General features: G+C 51.4%; 1 protein-coding gene across 1 annotated transcript; it reads left to right on the forward strand.

Moving 5' to 3' along the window:
* Positions 1-1,339: 1,339 nt before the first annotated feature.
* On the forward strand, positions 1,340-4,980 carry LOC119319031. Its single transcript, XM_037593548.1, has 3 exons — positions 1,340-2,453; positions 3,106-3,180; positions 4,504-4,980. Exons 1-2 carry the CDS (start codon positions 1,376-1,378, stop codon positions 3,147-3,149), a joined length of 1,122 nt encoding a protein of 373 aa, XP_037449445.1. The 5' UTR covers positions 1,340-1,375; the 3' UTR covers positions 3,150-3,180; positions 4,504-4,980.
* Positions 4,981-20,382: the final 15,402 nt, after the last annotated feature.

A 20,382-nucleotide genomic window follows, 5' to 3' on the forward strand; every position in this document is an offset into this window, starting at 1 on the left:
GGGGGCCCGGGCGACGGCGAGGGCGCGGGGGACGACGGGCACGGGCGAGGCTACGGCGGGGCAGCCTGGCAAATGGCTGCGCCATGACCACTTCTGCTGCTCGCAAATGGTTGCGCCCCCGCCACCACCTCCCCGCGGTACGGACGAGCCACCACCTCTCAACCAGAGTTGACCAGGCGGAGTCCCGGCGACGTGGCTGCCGATGTCGCAACACGACAGCAAACGCACGCGATGGCGACGATAGGATAGGGTGGCGCCGGTGAGCTTGGTACGGCGGTGCCGCGGTGGGGAGCTCGGGGCGTGGAGCGGATGGGAGACGGTGGGATGGGGAACAGAGAGCGACGGGGGAGAGAAGGGGATGAGTGGTGCGAGTATCTAGTTCGTTCGAGATGACTTCTGTTTTCTCCGAACAATATCGATCACTAACGTGGCTCTGGTCCCCTGCTTTAAGATGCGTAATCAAATCCAGCGGTGGAAAGGACGTTCCGACCGAAACAACAAAACGCAGCCCGTTTCGGGAGTTATCGATTCCGAAATATATTTATGGTTGTCAAATAAAATGTATTTTATTAATATTTTTTCATTGATATAATTTTTCCATATGTTTTTTTCCTTGAGATATGTTTCAAAATTCCATGGGATGTTTTTATTTGTGAATTTGTTTTGAGACTTTTATTTTGTGAAATAAAATGTTCAATGTCTTTGAAAACAGAAAGATTTGTTCCTGTTATTTGGGCCTTTCGATTCTCGTAAAAGGGGCCTGTTCGAACCCGGCAGCGCGCAGCAGCACGGGACAACTCGTTGTCTCAAAAAAAAACTCGTCCCCCTATAGCTGGCCAAATGGGCTGGGTTTTTCGGGCCGGCCCGTGAGCACGCCGGCACGGCTCGCCTTGGGCCAGGCACGGCACGGGCTAAACGGGCTGGGCCCGGCACGCGGCACGCCCTGGGCCGTGCCTGGGCCTGGAGGCTGGGTACGCGGGCTGACACGGCACGGCCCGAATAATTTTTTTATTTTTTTTATACATATATATATCACCCAATATGTAAAAATAGACTAAAAAACGCTCAGTGCATCAAATAATAGGCTGAAAATATGTGGCCCACCGTGCTAAACGGGCCAACGTGCCGGCCCGTTTACTAACTGGGCCGTGCCTGGGCCTGGGGGCGCAGCACGCGGGCCGGCACGACACGGCCCGTATAGTAATCGTGCCCTGGCGGGCCGTGCCGGGCTAGGCACGATTACGATGGGCCGGGCCGTGCCGGGCCGGGCCGGCCCATTTGGCCAGGTATGGTCCCCCCCTCTCCCTCACTCGCTTTTCGGCTCTCCCCATTCCCCAATCCCAATCCCCGCCCAAAACCCTCGCATCCGCCCTCCATGGCGCCGCCACCGGAGCTGATCTCCGACGCCGTTGCCGAGGTCCTCCTCCGCCTGCCGCCGGACGACCCCGCGGGCCTCCTCCGCGCCTCCGTCGTCTGCAAGTCGTGGCTCCGCGCCCTCACCGAGCCCGCCTTCGTCCGCCGCTACCGCGACTTCCACGGCACGCCCCTCGTGCTCGGCTTCCTCCACAACCCGGTAAACCGCCGCCTCGCTCGCTTCGTCCCCACCACGGCATTCCGCCCGCCCGCCGCCGCCGACCACCGCACCTCCGTCGTGCTCGACTGCCGCCACGGCCGCGCCCTCCTCTACGACTACAGATCCTCGGAGTTCGTCGTCTGGGATCCCGTCACAGGCCGCGAGCGCCGGATGCCCGACGATGTGCCCGATCGCTACACGAACCACGTGGTGCTCTGCGCCGCGGGCGCCGGCTGCGACCACAGCACCTGCAGCGGCGGGGCGTTCCTCATGGCCTCCGCGGGCGTGCACGTCATGGACTTGGTGCAGGCGGAGGCTCGCTTGTACTCGTCTGAGACCGGCGTGCGGAGGGGACCAGACGGCATCTACCTCGATTACAACGATGGGCAGTTCGATGAGGGCTGCCCATACAGACTCGAGGCTGATCGGCCCGGCGTGCTTGTTGGGGGCACGCTCTACTTCGTCTGCCAGTCGGGTGCCCTGCTGCGGTACGGCTTTCTGGGTAAGCAGAGCCTATCGCTGATCAAGCCGCCTCCCGGCAAATTTCATGGAAGGGGCACCATTGTCACGAGGGCGGAGAACGGCGGGCTGGGATTGGCCACCTTGGGTCGTGACGTGCTCCACCTGTGGTCGACTGAGACCGGTTTTCGCGGAGGTGTCAAATGGGTGAAGATGAACGACATCCATCTCCAGAAGCTGATGCCTTTCAAGAGCCCAGCACTTTTGATTGGATCCACTGAAGACACCAATGTTGTTTTTGTGACTTCGGATGACCATGGCATCTTCACTATTGAGCTCAAGTCATTGCTGATGAAGAAGGTGTGCGAGATGGGCGAGGTCGACGATGTCTTTCCTTACGTCTGCTTCTATACCCCAGCTGGTGTAGCTTCCTGTACTTCCTCATCTTTGTTTGGTTAATTGTGATGTGTGACTATTTTGTCAGCCGTCATGAAGTTAACAAAATATTTGATAAGCCAACGTTGAATTAATTTGGAGACACGAGAAAGGACTGACATACGTATCTCATCGGGACAATGGCATATACATGTCATCGGGAAAATGAATGCACGAGTAGGAAGTTGTTGGTCTAGTGTCTTCTTACAGCCTAAATGCAATGTAAACCTTCAGAACTTGTAAGTGGACCTTTCAGCACATGTAAGCCGGTTTGCTGAAATACAACATGGCTATCCTTTATGGTGTTTTCCATTATACCTCATAAGTAGCCAATCTAGTAATACTTCAGTTAGGGCAGAAGTAATTGCAAAATGTTAGATATGTAACGTTGCACTTCGATTTAGCCATAAGAAAAACATCTACAGCTATATGTGGCCGGGGCATAGGATACTCACGTAGGAGGCTAGAAGGTTGTTGATCTATTGTCCTGTACTCCTGTTTTCACCTTTGTTTGACCAATCCTAATACCAGAACAAAAACATAACGCTGTAAACCTTTAGATTCAGTATGTGACTCCATGTAAGTTTGATTGCTGGGCGCTGGAATATAATACCATGCTTATAACCTCTTTTTTTCAGCTTGTGCTAGAGGCACGTTGCCAGCACCTGTGGGTCCTCAGTGATCTTCGACAAATCATTTGAGGATATGACGTGGTAAGCCAGCAAATGGAATAGAGGGATCCATCATTTTGCTGTTCTGATGCTTCTCCAGAGTTTCCTTTTTGTTGACCAGTTCGACTAGTCATCATCTTGCAGCGCCGATGCTTTCTGATTTCCAGTTATTTGTTTTCTCATGAGGAAGTTTTAGTGGGAATACTTATATCGGTATCTTAGTCAATAAGCATTCTGCTCACCGAGTTCTCTTGAACTAGACTCAAAAAATAAAGGTTCAGTTTAACACGAACAACATAAATATGTATCAGCTTACTATCTTGGCAAATGAGCTATTTTTCAGTAAACATGTGGCGAGTCCACTTGGAACTGAATATGCACTGTTTTTTTGAAACTGAATCATGGTGGTTGAAATTTAGTTTCATTTGGACATGTAACCCCAAGTATCATCAATTCAAGACGGCTAATTTGGTTTGGTTTTGGATAAATCGGTCCTGGTCCTGATTTAAGAATTTTCATGTTATTTCTCGGGTTAGTGGATCTATTATCGTTTCTGTTTAACGCAGACAATTGTAGCTGCCCTTTACGATTCAGAAAAATAGTCTTGATATCAGTGGTTTGGGTAAACATTTTCTCAGCATATCTCTATTTGTCTGTCTAACTCACATAACCTCCAATGTAGTTTCTGACCCAAACTAAATGTGGGATATTTCTATGGTTTATGTGCCATCTATTATTTCTTTGATCTTCACTGTACATGTTTAATAATGTATTCTGAACACATGATAAAATTGGCATGAATAGATTCATATTAAACACTGCTTTCTTCACAAGTACTCCCTCTGTTCATAAATATAAGACGTTTTAGACTTGTATGATCAGTCTAGAACGTCTTATATTTGTGAACAGAGGAAGTAGTTGCTAGTCTTTCATTTTTTGCAGTATGCCGAGTAAAAAAAAAAGATACATGGTTATTGCTTGAGGCTTACATGAATTTGATTAAATCCGATTTGTTAGGGACTACGTACCTCGTACATTTCTAGAAGGTATGCCTGTTAGCTAGAAACCAAATGTTTATCCTTCGTTACTCCATGAGTCCCTCAGTACTCCCATGATAAAAAATATAAAATTCAAAAGGTTTGGTAATCTAGAATGTTCATATGGAGTTATTGAAAATATGCCAACAGTAGGAGTTAACCAATAATGCTGAGATGATTCAGTCTTTAGGCTTGTGGCATGGCTTCCACAATGATGAAGATAATATTTACTGTTTAAATCATACAAAAACCGTGAGATAAATTCAATGGCTTTTGTATAATTGAGTATTACAGTTCGGTTTAGCTGAGAACATTGGTTGGTTTGCAGGTATCAAGAGGGTACTTTTTGGTGGCTGAGATGCAGAAATGGATTACTTGTTGTAGGTTCTTTCCATTCTGTATGCTGCGCATGGGGCCTGTGATGTGCTCCGGAAGGAAATTGGCCCTCTACGTGTCATGCCCTCGTGAAATGTTATGTTAACTGGGAACTGATCTTTGAAGCTGTGAGCTTCCGTCTATCATCTGATTTCTGTAGACATTATTCCAAGTGGCACGAAGAGGAATGAACTCGCCTCTGTTTAAGGAATTATTGTTAGCCGTGTTAGTTAAACGTCCGGTTCACATGCTCCATGCCGTCGAAACAAGCAGGTCGATCTTGCCTATGTTTTGTGTTCGCTAAAAAATACTCCCTCTGTAAAGAAATATAAGAGTGTTTAGATCACTACTTTACTGATCTAATCACACTTATATTTCTTTACGGAGGGAGTACCTTTTCAGTGACTTGTGCTCGTGAACTGCTAAAGGCGTTTCTTTTTTTGTCTCAAACAATGTATGTTTATCATTTGTTAGGCTTGTTGTAATGGGGAGTATCATATACTAGTATCATGCATATGATACTAGTGTATGATACTACATTCATAATGCATACTATTATATGTTGGTACTCCCTCTGTAAACTAATATAAGACTGTTTAGTTAAAGATCTAAATGCTCTTGTATTAGTTTACGGAGGGAGTATTATAGAAGACTATATTTACTGCCATGAATGACAAAGTAGCACAACATTTAATATGATATGGTATCATGATATGATACTCAAGCATCTTTTTTTTTCATTTAATTCTATGCCACCTCATCACAATTACTTAGTTATCATGCATTATACAACTTATGATACTCTCATTATGGGCAGCCTTAGCGCTGACACTAAAAGGCGTTACGTTTTTTGTGTCTCAAATAATGTATGTTTATCACTCGTTAGTGTTGACACTGAAAAGATCAGATTTCGGACCAACAACTATGTGATATGTTTTCCCGCCATCATAATTCAGTCACGTTCGTTTAAGGCACCTACGGACACATGGACAATAACCATCACAGATATTCGAATGCATCGAGAAACAAACAAAAAAGCGTCAAATTCCGATACGGATAGTGCAGTAGTTTTCTTTTTGAATAAAAGGCACGAGGCTGAATTCATAGATAAAGTCATACGACAGTGTACACAGCCAACCATTGAAAGATTCAGATACAACCAGAGCTTACGTTTTTATTGGTTGGACCGCTGGTTCATTAGTTCATTTGCGACAAAAAACTAAAATATTTAAGGTATATTTACAAAAAAAAATCTCAGATCAAATGAATACACAAAGTATTGAATGTAAACCATCGATAAATCACAAAGTTAGGTCTTCAATACCTACTTTACAAATTTGTTTTCAATATTTGTCCGATTATTTTCCTAAAAAGACCAATGCACCTTAAAAAACCGGACAAGGTGTTGGTTCCTGATTTTTTTAGTCAGACGTTGGTCCAGTCTTATTTTTGAAACCATGCATACAGCTGCATTGCAAAGCGAAAGGACCAACACGCATAGTGACGCGCGCAAGTCACAAAGACATAATAAACTTAAGGGATAAAGGACCAAGATAACTAGGCTACTGCTAGGGTGACGCCGGAGTAGGACCAGACGGCTGCAAAAGATGACAGTGGTATGAATATGAGCCACCATTAGGTCCCATCGGCGTCTTTGGATTTTAAAAGAGGCTTCCATCATCACTGTAAAAAAGCAAGCATTTTAAACATACAGTCAGAAGGGCTTGTTATCGGTGGATGGTTCTTTCATGGAGGTTGACAGAATGGCAGTGGGAATGATTTTAAGGAGAGATGACAGATCAGTTATCCTCGCTGCCTATTGTTTCTTGTTGCACTGAGGCTTTTGAGGTGAAGATACACACGTTAATGATTGGTATGGCCCTAGCTCGCTGGCATACCGAGCTTCCTGTGATGGTACCGTCTGACTCTTCGTTTGCTCCCATGCCTCACGTGAACAGGGTTGGATCATTCGATGTACGGTCATTTAGTAGCTAAGATTAAGTCACGATAGAGAGTTTATTCCACATAATTACATAGGTCTAGAATAGGGTTGCGGATTGTCCGACACATAGCTGTGTGGCTTGACACAGGATCCATATGCATTGAGGATCTCTTGCCTCTGAATTGTCACTCTTATCATTATAAAATAAACTACTATTGATCTCGCAAAAAAAGAGACTTGTTTTTCCTATAAAAAAAGAAGCAAAAGCCAAAATTGATGACACGAGAGAGGAGAGGGAAGTGTGACATGGCAGTGCTGACTAGGACATTAATCCAGAGTGAAATAGGTCAAACCCTCGCCGGGGTATTTGTCAACTTGTGACCGGGCTTTCAGGATTTAGAATATGGACTTCCAAAACCCTGGCATCCGCCTACCAGGAGGCTCCTCCGAGACCGGCGTGCGGGACGGCCCGGACGGCGTCTACCTCGATAGCAAGCGATACCGCCTCGAGGAAGGTCGGGCCGCGGTGCTTGTTGGTGGCACGCTCTACTTCGTCTGCCGGAACGCCGCCCTGCTGCGGTACGACGTACTGGGTCTGGGTACGCAGGACCTGTCGGTGATCGAGCCTCCTCCCGGCAAGTTTCGCGGCAGCAGAACCATTGTCATGAGGGCAGAGAACGGCGGGCTGGGACTAGCCACCTTGCGCCGTGAGGTGGTCCAGCTCTGGTCGGCTGAGACGGGTCCTGACGGAGATGGCAAATGGGCGAAGATGAACCGCATCCATCTCCCGAAGCTGATGACTTACAAGAGCCCAGCACGTTTGATTGGATATGCCGAAGACATCAGTGTCATTTTTGTGAGATCAGATGACCATTGCATCTTCACTCTTGAGCTCAAGTCATTGCTGATGAAGAAGCTGTGCGAGATGGACGAGGTCGACGATGTCTTTCCTTACGTCTGCTTCTATACTCCAACCGGTACAACTTCATGTACTTCTTCATCTTTGTTTGGTTATTAATTATGAATTACGTCTTTAGTGCATGAAGTTAAAAGAAATATTATAAAGGGTTTATTGCTGAACAATATTAAAAGTTTAGGGGTGCAAATTAACCGGTTCTGAAATTGAGGATTGATTCCTAAAAGTTGTGGGTTGAAAAGTAGACTTTTCTCTGGGAAAATGGATGCACATGTGGAACATGGTTGGTCTAGTGTCCTGTTTCACTTTCACCCTAAATGAAACGTAAACTGTAGGAACTTGTTTGTGGATCTTTCAGCACATGTAAGCTTGATTGCTGTTCTAAAACATGGATATGATTTAAACATGTTTTCTGTTGTACCTCAGAGAACTAGTCACTCCCACACTACTTCAGTTAGGGCACAAGGAAATACGAAATGTTAGATAATTAACATTGACATCTACAGCTATATGTGGTCGAGACTCTGGGTGCACACCTAAGAGAGGTCGCTCTGACAACGAAGGTGTGCAAGATGAACAAGTCCGAGGTCCTCGACGTCCACTTACCTTACGTGTGCTTCGATACACCATCTGGTACAGCTTCCTGTACTTCCTCTTCTTCGTTTGGTTAATTGTAAAATGCGTCTAGCAATATTACTTTTGTTAGTGCATAAGTTAAATAAAATAATACCTTAAAACGACCCCGCAAAAAAAGACACAAGAATGACACCGACATGTAAAATGTCATGAGACTGGCAAGGAACACATGTCTCGGGAAAGAAGAGAAATCCACTTTTGAATTATCAACTTAAAGCAACTCTAGCAGGCAAAGAGTCACCATATCGTAAGCCGTCATATTGCATATGGAGCGTGTTTCATATGTATTTGGAGGCTGACTGGCTTATGCGCAAACACAGTCTCTCCAAATGCATGCCTCCATAAATTGTCTTTCTATTTGTTCTTCTTTGTTTGTCATTTCCTTCAAATATGTAGGGGCAATTTACCTCAACTTAATATACGTAAATAAATGTACCAACACAATAATTATCAATTATATTAGTTATGAACCGGTAGAATACACATATATTTATTGGCCAAAGTGTGTTGCATTACATATAATTTGCAACTTACGATATCGTTAGGCAACATTTTCAAAATATGCAATGTTGTTTGACATTGCTACTGACTAGTCCATTGTTGGTGTCGTCTTGTCATCGTTGTCCTCCACTTGCTCCTCCTCCGAACAAAGGTCATCGGGGCAAGCATAGGGGTCGGAGCGACAACTGTGAACTGCGTTGCCTCCTCCTAGTCGGTCCAAGTGGGGCCGAAGCGCTTGCGGATACACCCCTTCTCCAGGCGACGCACATCTGCTTGGATCTCAGAGACCCGCATCACCACCATGACTGGGTCCTCGGGCTTCGGCTCCAACTCCTCGAATGGGGCGGCGTAGATGGAGATGGCAATAACCAAACCCTAATTACCAAAAAAATGGTACGGGTAATCCAGGTACCCATAAAACCAAAATATGGGGAGGGGTGTGCCTAGGATCCACGTGGAGAAGGCCCTCGGTCGCCATCTTCACCAAATCGGGGCTCGAGGCCCTCGTCCTCGCTGTCGGGGCTGATGAGGTGACGAGCAACAGGGGGTGTGAGCCACGCGGCCGAGCTCCTCAAGAAGGCCGACGTTTGTGTCAGATTGTTGCCATGGGCGGAGAAGGTGCTCCTCAACCCAGCTGGCGATGGTCTAGCGCGGCAATGGTGAGGGGTCGGGGAGGAGGTTGCTTCTATTGCCACTTGCCAATGGCGCGGGGCGGCGTGGGGAAGGGAGGAGCTCCGCCCGATCTAGAAGATGGAGAGATGAGAGAAAGAGGTTGTGGGGGCATTAGGAGTGGCGTGAGGAGAGACTCTCCAGAAGTGCTATTCCGTTGTCTCAATTTGGTTGTCTTTCCTAAATGGATTGGGACTATTTTGCGAGGTAGGACGCCGGATGTAGGCCTAGTCCTTGCGGGGGTCGACAGACATCGGGGTGTCCTTGACTTGTGACTTCTTGTTGAAGCTAAGGCCAACTCCACACCGCGACCCTATCCTGTCCTCCCCCGTTCGTTTGGGGTAAAAGGGACAAACGAGACGGCCCAGCGCGCGGGCGCAAACGGTCTTTTGTCCGCTTTGTGTCCACTTTCGACCCATCCCCGGCCCAAGTTTGCGCCGGTTTTAGGGTGAAACGGACAGCGCGCGGACGGGCGGGACACGCGCGCTTGTCCTCCCTGGCCCGCCTGTCGGTGGGAGAAACCAACCCCCCCCCACCCATTTGGCGCCATTTCCCCCAAACCCTCCCACGTCCCTCCCGCCGCCCCCTCTCTCCCCCGTCCATGGCCGACGCCCCGCCGAGTTCCGGTGGCCTGGCCGTCGACCCGATCGCAAAGGTGAAGAAGAAGGCGCCAAGGAAGCCGCGGTCGGAGTGCATGCTGGAGGAGATCGCCAAGTTGGATGCGAATTCGGCGAAGAGGAGGGAACGGAGAGCGGCCGTCAAGGTCAATGCCGCCGCGGCCAAGTTCGTCGCCCAGCGCGAGGAGCTGGAGGCCGCGCGGCAAAAGGCCGCTGCCGACGAGAAGGAGGACCTCGTCAACAAAGCGCACGCCATCCTCATGCTTGGCATGGGCCGTCCGGCGGGGTTCCATGCAGCGGCCGTCGGCCCCGCGAGCACAGGCTCGTTGGTCGCCCGGCCTACGCACTGCCAGTCGCCGACGTCGCGCGCCGCGCCCATGTCGCCCGGCTTTCCTCCGCCAAGGCACGACGGCCAGACCCGTTTCTCGGCGTCGCCGGACATGGGCTTGTTCGCGCCGTCCACACCACGCCCCGCAGTCGTCATCGACCTCAACGTCACGTCATCGACCTCAACGTCACACCGCTTTTGGGCTCTGGCAGAGGAGATTTCCGACGACGAGGAGGAAGATGAGGTGTGCGCTGAGCCGGATCCTGCGGCAAGCGTGCATGCGGCCTGCTCCATTGGGGAGTTTGTGGCGCGCGCGGAGGAGCTTGGGGGCTCCTTCAAGGCCGGGCGCCGGCGTGCTTTTGCGCCCGGTGGTCGTGGCTCACGGCGGCTTTCTCTGGTTGCGGCAAGAGCGCCGCACACCTCTCCGACGCGAAGGGCGTGGTTTTCCTGGTGCGGACGCCGCGGGGCTGCCCCTCAGACCTTCGCCGCCCATGCCCTGCGGTGGCGGCGGCGGCGACGCCGACGGGTTCGGGGTCGCCTCTCTCTAGGGTTGGGGACGAAGCGCCAAGTGGTGGGCTGGGCCGGCCTGCTGAGGTGTCTGGCGGGCCTCCTGCGGGGCCGCCACGTCTGCTGGCCCAGCCAAGGGGTCCGTATGAGCCAGGGTCGCAGGGGGCCTCGCCCGCGCCCGTGGCCCAGTCCAGCCCGGGAGTGCAAGGCCTGCCAACGCCGGCCCACACCGCGCAGCCATATAAATGGCTTTGGCTCCCCCATGGAACCCTAGACATTACCCTAGGGTTTCCTGCCTCCAATTCGGAGGTGCGGCGATTCGGTCACTCCGCTCGCTTCCTCCACCCCACTCCACCTCCCCCACCCTTGCTTCGTTCCTTCGCCAAAGTGGTGTCCATGGGCTCCAAGCCCGACCGCCGAGGGGAGAAACCACCCATGGAGCCGCCACGGGACCGCACCCGTGAGCGCGCCGACGATGAGGGCGGTTGGGGGCCGCCGCCCGCATGGTGGCTCAAGGAGCAGGAACGGAAGAAGAAGAAAAAGGAAGAATACAAGAAGAAAGGCCTCGAGCTCAAGCGTAAGGGGCAGTTGGCAGCTCAGGGCGGCGAACGCGCCGGCGACTCGCTTGCGAAGAAGCAGAAGTCCAAGCCTGCGGGGGCGGTGGCTACCAAGCCTCCCCTCCCACCCAGATCTGAGGCGTCGGGCTCGTCCAAGGGCACGCAAGAGGAGCCGATCCCAGTCGAAGATGCGGGCGGCCCAAAGTGCTTCAAGTGCGGCCGCACAGGCCATTTCCAGAGCCTGTGCACCTTCCAGCCGCTTTGCGTGGTGTGCAGCAAGGAGGGGCACACCTCGACGCAGTGCCCATCCCACGGCAAGCCTCTACTTCTCCAGACCATGGGCCACGCCATTGCGGTGAGGGATTCTTCTGCCTCCAGTTTCCGGTCGATGCGCGGGAGGAGGCTCCAGTCCAGCTAGGGGCCAACATGGCGGTGCTCTCCATGCCTTCCGGAGCGCTCTCCCATCAGATCCTCGAGGCGGAGCTGCAACATCTCTTTGAGGGCGAGTGGGATTGGCAGATCTCCCCTCTCGAAGGCGGGGCCTTCTCGGTGGTCTTCCCAGATCCAGCAATGCTTCGGATGGCCACTAGGAGCGGCAAGCTCTTCCTGTCCCTCAACAATCTCATGGTGGACATACGCGACGCGGTCCTCGACGCGCCCAAGGGGATGGAGATGCCAGAGGTGTGGGTCAAGTTAGGTGGGATTCCCCCCAAGCATCGGTGCTCAAAAAGGCTCATGGCGGCGACCATCATGCTCGGCCGCCCTCTACTGGTCGATGAGGAATCTCTGCTCCGCCCAGGGCCGGTCCGCATGCGCTTTGCTTGCCGCAATCCTCGCAAGCTTCGTGGGTCGGTCTAGATCTGGTTCAACAGTGAAGGCTACAACATTCCCGTCGACCCAGAGATCCCCCCGGAGCAGCCTGCGGCGCCCGCCCTCCCCCCACCACCCCCTCCCCCTCACGGCAAGGGCCCGGACGGGAAGGGCCGCGATGGCGACAAGGACGGCGACAAGGAGCCTGACGCAAGCATGGAGGACGACTCCATCGACACGGCGGCGTGGGATAAGCTGGGCATCACCGACATTGGCGGGGCGCGGGCTTGCGAGCTGTAGCCCCAGGTGGACAATTCTCTGGCGGGAGGGTCATCGGAGATGGAGCTCTCCATCCCGAACTAGTACGGCTCCAATCTGGGCTCGGTCACGTCTCCTCCGGTGCGGATGGAGGCAGCGGTGGATTCTTTGCTGCTGGCGGAGCCGACGGGCAATTCCCCTGCGGCGTCTGCGGACCCGAAGCTCTTGTCTCCCCCCTCGCGTTCTCCTTCCCAAGGTGGTCGCAGCGGTAGCAAGATTGTCACGACGAAGCAGATCAAGAAGGTGGCGGTGCGCAAGGTGGTCGTGGAGGCTGGGCATGCAGCGGAGAGTTTGGGGGCGCCGGCAACGCCGTGTTAGGCGGTGATGGCGCTGGTCGTGCCTGCCTCCGCTACGGTCGCGCTGGAGACGCCCATAACGGCGCCCGTCCCGAAGGCCAAGCGCTCTAAGGCGGTGGTGGACGGGCAGGCGGCCCCCGTGCGGGCCAGTGCGCGTGCTAAAGGCGCCAAGGTCAACTTGTCGTTGCTTCAACGCGCCCAACTCCTCCAAGCACAGAACAATCCGGAAATCTTAGGTAATCCCATGCCCCGCTTTACGATTCTTGACTCCTTTTCGGACGAGCATTTGAGCGAGGTTTTGGGGGAGAGTGGGGTGGAACCAATGGGAGGAGGTGAGATGAGCGAGCTTATCTCGTTGATTCGCGCAAAGGAATTGGCGCAAGCGGCGCTAGCAGCGGCGGCTGTGCAACACGCGGATCGTTTGGCACTGGAGGCTGAGGCCTCGACAGTGCTAACGACCCGACCCGACGAGGAGACAACAACAGGGGTTGCTGCTCCTCCCTCGCCTCGCCGCGGCAGGGCGAGACGTGTGGCCAAGGCGATCACATCCAGGGGGGTGCGCCTGCGCAATCGTGTCGTATAGATGCGTGCACTCCTATGGAATATTCGTGGCTTCGGCCACTCGAGTCGGCGCACCCAACTAAGGGAGTACATTAGGAAAGAAACGATAGATATCGTAGGGCTCCAGGAAACGATCAAGTCTGAGTTGAGACATCAAGATATCTTAGCGATTGATCCCTCATAGCGTTTCGCTTGGCATCATAGTCCGGCCAACGGCCACTCGGGTGGCATGTTGCTTAGCCTATGCACTGCCACGTACGAGGTGCTGCACTGGGAGAGTGGCACCTTTTTCATTGCGGCCAAGTTCCGCGTGCGAGCGTCGCTTCGCGAGCTCGCGATCGTGCAAGTCTACGGACCTGCAGATCATTCACGTTCGGCTAAGTTCCTAGACGAACTTGAAGCCAAGGTGATGGCCTTTTCGGCTGCTCAGATCCCGCTAATGGTGGGGGGAGATTTCAATCTAATCCGTTCGGGGGCGGACAAAAACAACGACAACATCAACTGGCCAAGGGTGGCCATGTTCAACAATTCGATCGCATCTATGGCACTTAGGGAAGTGACTAGATCGGGGGCAAGATACACTTGGACTAACAAGCAACTAGCCCCAGTGTGATCCGTGCTGGATCGAGCTTTCATGTCTCTGGACTGGGAAGTTCTGTTCCCCTTGTGCTCACTCCTTGCTGAAACAAGGATTGGGTCGGACCATGTTCCGCTTATCTTGTCTTCTGGGGAGGATAGAGTGCGTCGCAGCCCGTGTTTCTACTTTGAAACAGCATGGTTCGAGGTACCGAATTTTGACACCATCTTCAGGGAGAGGTGGCAGAGATGTGTCCAACTCACAGGCCAGCAACGAGGCCCTTTGGAGTTCTGGATTGCGGTAGGGGGCCGCCTGCGTGCAAGCCTTAAGGGGTGGGGTGCGAACCAGGGTCGCGACGATAAGATCCTGAGGGCAAGTGTAACACCCTTGATGCGACTATATCTCCCACGTGTCGAGGCACGACTTAGAGGCATAATCGCATTGAAGGCATATGTCGCAAGTTAGGCAATCTTTACAACAACCCATGTAATATGATAATAAAGGGGAGAGAACATAATTGGCTTAGACTCGCCACGTCAATCAAGGTACATAAATAACATTACATCATCCAACACTCATGGCCCGACTGTGGCGCCAAAATAAAAGATAACCCAACATGCGACACGGTCCCGATCACCCCCAACTGGGCACCACTACTGATCATCAGGAAAAGAAACATAGTATCGCTGAGAGTCCTCGTCGAACTCCCACTTGAGCTCGAGCGCATCACCTGGAGCGGAATCATCAGGCCCTGCATCTAGTGTAATAGTAATTTGTGAGTCACAGGGACTCAGCAATCTCGCACCCTCGCGATCAAGACTATTTAAGCTTATAGGTAAGGCAAGGTAAAATATATGTGGAGTTGTAGCATGCGACTAGCATATATGGTGGCTAACTTATTCGCAAAAGAGAGCGAGAAGAGGAGGCAAAGCGCGAGCGAGTAATCTAGAGAACAACATGCGCAAGCATTACTCCAACACCGTGTCCACTTCCCGGACTCCGCCGAGAAGAGGCCATCACGGTAACACACTCAGTTGATTCATTTTAATTAAGTTAAGGTTCAAGTTATCTACAACCGGACATTAACAAATTCCCATCTGCCCATAACCGCGGGCACGGCTTTCGAAAGTTCAAATCCCTGCAGGGGAGTCCCAACTTAGCCCATGACAAGCTCTCACGGTCAACGAAGGAATAGACCTCCTCCCAAGACGTTCCGATCAGACTCGGTACCTCGGTTCTTCAAGATACTTCAACAGGTTAAAACAAGACCAGCAACACCGCCCGAATGTGCCGACAAATCCCGATAGGAGCTGCACATATCTCGTTCTCAGGGCACACTCAGATAGGTCAAGCTACGAGTAAAACCAACCCTCGAGTTTCCCCGAGGTGGCCCCACAGGCTGCCTGGTTCGGACCAACACTCAGAGGAGCACTGGCCCGGGGGGGTTTAAAATAAGATGACCTTCGGGCTCCGGAAACCCAAGAGAAAAGAGGCTAGGTGGCAAATGGTAAAACCAAGGTTGGGCATTGCTGAAAAAGCTTTAATCAAGGCGAACTATCAAGGGGTTCCCATTATAACCCAACCGCGTAAGGAACGCAAAATCCGGGAACATAACATCGATATGACGGAAACTAGGGCGGCAAGAGTGGAACAAAACACTAGGCGAGAGGCCGAGCCTTCCACCCTTTACCAAGTATATAGATGCATTAAGATAACATGGCAATATAATGGTATCCCAACAAGTAAAGAAATGTTCCAATAAGGAACAGCCTCCAATCTTCACCTGCAACTAGCAACGCTATAAGAGGGGCTGAGCAAAGCGGTAACATAGCCAATCAACTGTTTGCTAGGACAAGGTGGGTTAGAGGTTTGACATGGCAATTTGGGAGGCTTGAAAGCAAATGGTAGGCATCGTAGCATTGGCATAGCAAAAGAGCGAGCAATCTAGCATAGCAAAGATAGTAGTGATTTCGAGGGTATGATCATCTTGCCTGCATAGTTGTCAGAGTTGACTGGATCTCGAAAGCAAACTCAACGGGCTCCTCGTTAGCGAACTCGTCTCCCGGCTCTACCCAAACAAGACAAACAAGCAACAAGGACACAATCAACCACGTGCAAGGATCAAACAATATGATGCATTGACGATATGCTATGCGAGATGCGATGCGGGAAGCATATGCAAGATATGACAGGAAAATGCATGAAACTGGCCTCAACTTGGGAATCCAAGTGTGCCACTGGAAAGATGAGATGAAATCGTTTGAAAACGATATAAAGAACGCCAGAATCGGAGTTACGGTTTGGAAATGGCAAGCAAATCAAATATGACACCGGTCTGCGATATACAGCAAGTAGCCATCTAAATGCAATGAGATGAACATACTACAACACTCAAATATGACAACAAAATATATGGCAGGGATGCATTCAAGATGCTTAACAAAAGTCTAGCACTGAGCTACGGCCAAGTCATCCATTAACAGGTTCAAACAAGCATGGCAAAAATGCATATGGTAAACAGATCTCAGACTTAGTGAAATTAACACTTGTTTGGAATTTCAGATCAGGTAGCCCTCTTCGGAGCAACAAAACTACATACTACAGGACCTGAACATGGCAAAGTAAAGCATGGCATGGAGCTACTCAAAGGGCTTAACAAAAGTCCCTTAGTGACCTTGAGCCAAAAAGGATCAGAAAATACAATTGCAAGCATGTGAACATGGCAAAAACATAATCAGATCTCAGACTTAGTGAAAACTGGAGCATGTTGAAAACAGATATCTAGTAGGCATGTTTACGAGCTCGATGCACTCACTACGGAGCAAATCATGACAAGCTAAGCATACATCTATCAATAATACACAAAATGCAAGCTAGACATGGCAATAACAATAGCATAGCATGCACGGGTCAACTACAACATCATCGACAAAATTGCAAACAAGTTGACAATCTGCCCAGATTCACAAAGTAGCAAAATAGAGCTCGATTGACTCAAGCTAGGGTGCTCCATAATTGCAAACAAAGACATGGATGGATAGAGCACTACAAGATTAACAAAACTTCCTTACTGATCATCCTCAAAAGAGGCACGGATCTCTCGGATACAACATGAACATATGACAACATGAACTAAACAGCTCAAGGACTTAGTGGAAATGCTAAGTCCCTGAAAACAGAATTACCAAGTGCACCACTTCGCAAGCTTGCACTAGTCACCACACACATCACAAAAATATATGGATTGCACCTCTGGAAAGATGGCAAAACCCTTAACAAAACATATATAGAGCTCATGGGCATATCATGCACACAATAATCATGGCAAAAATGACAAATATGCAAATGGAGTAGCACACCTGACAATTATCTCAAGTAGCTCTCTTCTAACAGCATTTCGGGCAACAAGATGAACTCAAATGAAAATGATGCAATGCAATGAAATGATGTACTCTTTGAGACGAACAATGTGATATGCTATATGACCAAATCGGAGCTACGGATGAGGAGATACGATGCTATGAACATGGGCACTTGAGCTAGGGTTAGGAGGGGAAAAGTCAACCGAAAATTCCAGATCTGAGATTTGCACGCAATCCGAGGTTGGTCGGGAGGTTCGCCGGAGTTCCTGTACGCCGAAGCTCATCGGAGAACTCGGGGAAGCAAGGGCCGGCCGGATCTCACCGGATCCGGGCCGGGCGGCAGCGGGCGGCAGCGCGCGGCGAGGCGGCAGCGGCGGGGCGGCGCGGTCGAGGCGGCGGCGCGGCGATGACCGGGCGGCGGGGCGGCGCGGTCCGGCGATGGCGGCGCAGTCCGGCCGAGCCTCGGGCGCGAGGAGGCGGGGCGAGGGAGCGGGCCGCGGGGGCCGGCTCCGGGCTCCCGGGCCACGGCGGCGGCTGGCAGCGAGGTGCCACATGGCAGCCTGCCATTGGTGCGGGCGGGCGGCGGACGGTGTCCGGCCGGCACGGACGTGTCCGGCGCGGCGCGGTGGATTTTTAGGGTTAGAGGAAGGGGAAGATCCGCGAATTTCGGGAGGGGACTTTAAATAGAGGTAGAGGGAGCTAGGAGAGTCCAAATGAGGTGCGGTTTTCGGCCATGTGATCGTGATCGAACGCTCTAGATGATGGAGCAGGTTTAGGTGGGTTTTGGGCCAAATTGGAGTGGTGTTGGGCTGCAACACACACGAGGCCTTTTCGATCCCTCAGTTAACCGTTGGAGTATCAAACGAAGTCCAAATGATACGAAACTTGACAGGCGGTCTACCGGTAGTAAACCAAGGCCGCTTGGCAAGTCCCGGTCCAATCCGGATATGTTTTAATCCCCACACACGAAAGAAAGGTAGAAATGACCACCGGAGAAGAACGAAGCGCCGGAATGCAAAACGGACAACGGGGAAAATGCTCGAATGCATGAGATAAACACGTATGCAAATGCGATGCACATGATGACATGATATGAGATGCATGACAACGATAACAACACACGGAGACAAAGACCCGAACCCGAGAAAAATAAATAACGTAACGCCGAAAACGGCAAGAGTTGGAGTACAAATTGGGAAAGTTACATCCGGGGTGTTACAGCAAGGCTCATTGAAGAGATAGCTCATCTCGACGGTCAGGCGGACACGCGCCCTTTCTCTGATCAAGAATGGGCGCGGCGATATGCCCTAGAGGGGCAAGTCTAAGCTTTGCTTCGTGCCGAGGAGGAATACTGGAGGCGTAGGGGAGGCCTCAAGTGGACGTTCAAGGGTGATGCGAACACGAAGTACTTCCACGCATACGCAAATGGCCGGCACGGGAAATGTTCGATTCTCAGGTTGCAGACGGAGCAGGGGCTCCTTCTTCAACAATCGGAGATTTCCCGTCACATCTATGACTTCTATATAGGTCTGATGGGGATGGAGGAGGCCCAACGAGCACGTTTGCGTGCGGATGTTTGGCTTCCTTCTCAACGGGTGCTCGACAGCAAAAACGAGGGGATGGAGCTCACTTTCCTACCGGAGGAGATTGACAACGCACTCCAGGGCATGAAATCCGACACGGCCCCGGGGCCGGACGGGTGGCCGGTGTCAATGTTCAAACATTTCTGGCCTTTGCTACGCGAACCCATTTTCGAGGTGTACAATGCTTTCATGCGAGGTTTTTTCGACATAGCGCGGCTCAATTTCGGTGTGCTGTCGCTAATTCCGAAAGTACCTGGTGCGGACAACATTCGCCAGTACAGACCCATTGCGCTCATTAATGTACCTTTCAAAATATGTGCTAAAGGTTGCGCTACTCGACTCACGCCGATCGCCCATCATACCATTAGTCGTGCGCAATCGGCATTCATCCGCGGTAGGAATATTTTTGAGGGACCGTTAGCCTTACAAGAGACCCTTCACGAGCTCAAACGCATGCAAGAACCTGCGATCCTTCTCAAGTTAGATTTCGAGAAGGCTTACGACTGCATTAATTGGGATTTTCTCCGACAAATCCTTAATAGCCGAGGCTTCTCGTCGGCGTGGGTCCATCGAGTCATGCAATTTGTCTTGGGGGGCCAAACTGCGGTCTTGGTAAATGGAGAAGTAGGGAACTTCTTCAGGAACAATCGTGGCTTACGCCAAGGTGATCCCATGTCACCGATCTTGTTCAACTTTGTCGCGGATGCGCTGGCAGCAATGCTGCGGAAAGTGGTGGAAGCCGGGCACATCAAAGGGGTGTTGGGACACCTCATCCCAGGGGGATATCACATTTGCAATATGCAGACGATACGCTATTGCTATTTCAGCCGGACCTCCACAGCGTGGCCACAGTTAAAGCCCTGCTTATAAGCTTTGAACTCATGTCGGGCCTTAAAATCAATTTTCACAAGTGTGAAGTGATGCCCATGTGCATGGACGAGCAGGAAGGTAGACGCATCGCGGATCTACTGAACTGTAAACTAGGCAAACTCCCGTTTACATATTTGGGCCTCCCGTTGGACGCCAAGCGCGTCTCGATAGAGGGGTGGGCTCCGCTCTGGACTAAGGTGGGCGGGTGGGTTTGCCCGTGGAGGGGTAAGTTTATGTCCTCTGCCGCTAGGCTGGTACTCACGAATGCGAGCCTCTCCTCGCTCCCGCAATTTGCCATGGGACTTTTCCTTCTGGCCGAAGGGGTCCATGCCAAGATGGATACACCCCGGTCCCGTTTCTTTTGGGAAGGATCGGGACCCAAGCGCAAGTACCACATGGTTAGGTGGGACGCGGTTTGCCGTCCCAAAGCCCAGGGAGGGCTAGGGATCACGAATGCTAGAATCCTCAACATCGTGCTGATGTGTAAGTGGATTTGGAAACTTTCGCAGGGGGCGACGGGTCTGTGGGTAGACCTGTTGCGTGCAAAGTACTTCCCCTCCGGGAATTTTTTCGAAGGAGTGGCGAGGGGCTCTCGTTTCTGGAACGACCTGCAAGCGGTCCGACCGGCTTTCGCTATGGGGGCCAAGTTCGGCATTGGCAATGGGCGTTCGGCCCGTTTTTGGTTAGACCATTGGGTAGGAACCCGGCCTCTATAGCAAGACTTCCAGGACCTCTACAGCCTGGCGGTCAATCCGGAGCAGCACGTTGCCAGACACTTGCCT

This window comes from Triticum dicoccoides, chromosome 6A, assembly GCF_002162155.2.
Source record: "Triticum dicoccoides isolate Atlit2015 ecotype Zavitan chromosome 6A, WEW_v2.0, whole genome shotgun sequence".
In the NCBI taxonomy this organism is placed as follows: Eukaryota; Viridiplantae; Streptophyta; class Magnoliopsida; order Poales; family Poaceae; genus Triticum; species Triticum dicoccoides.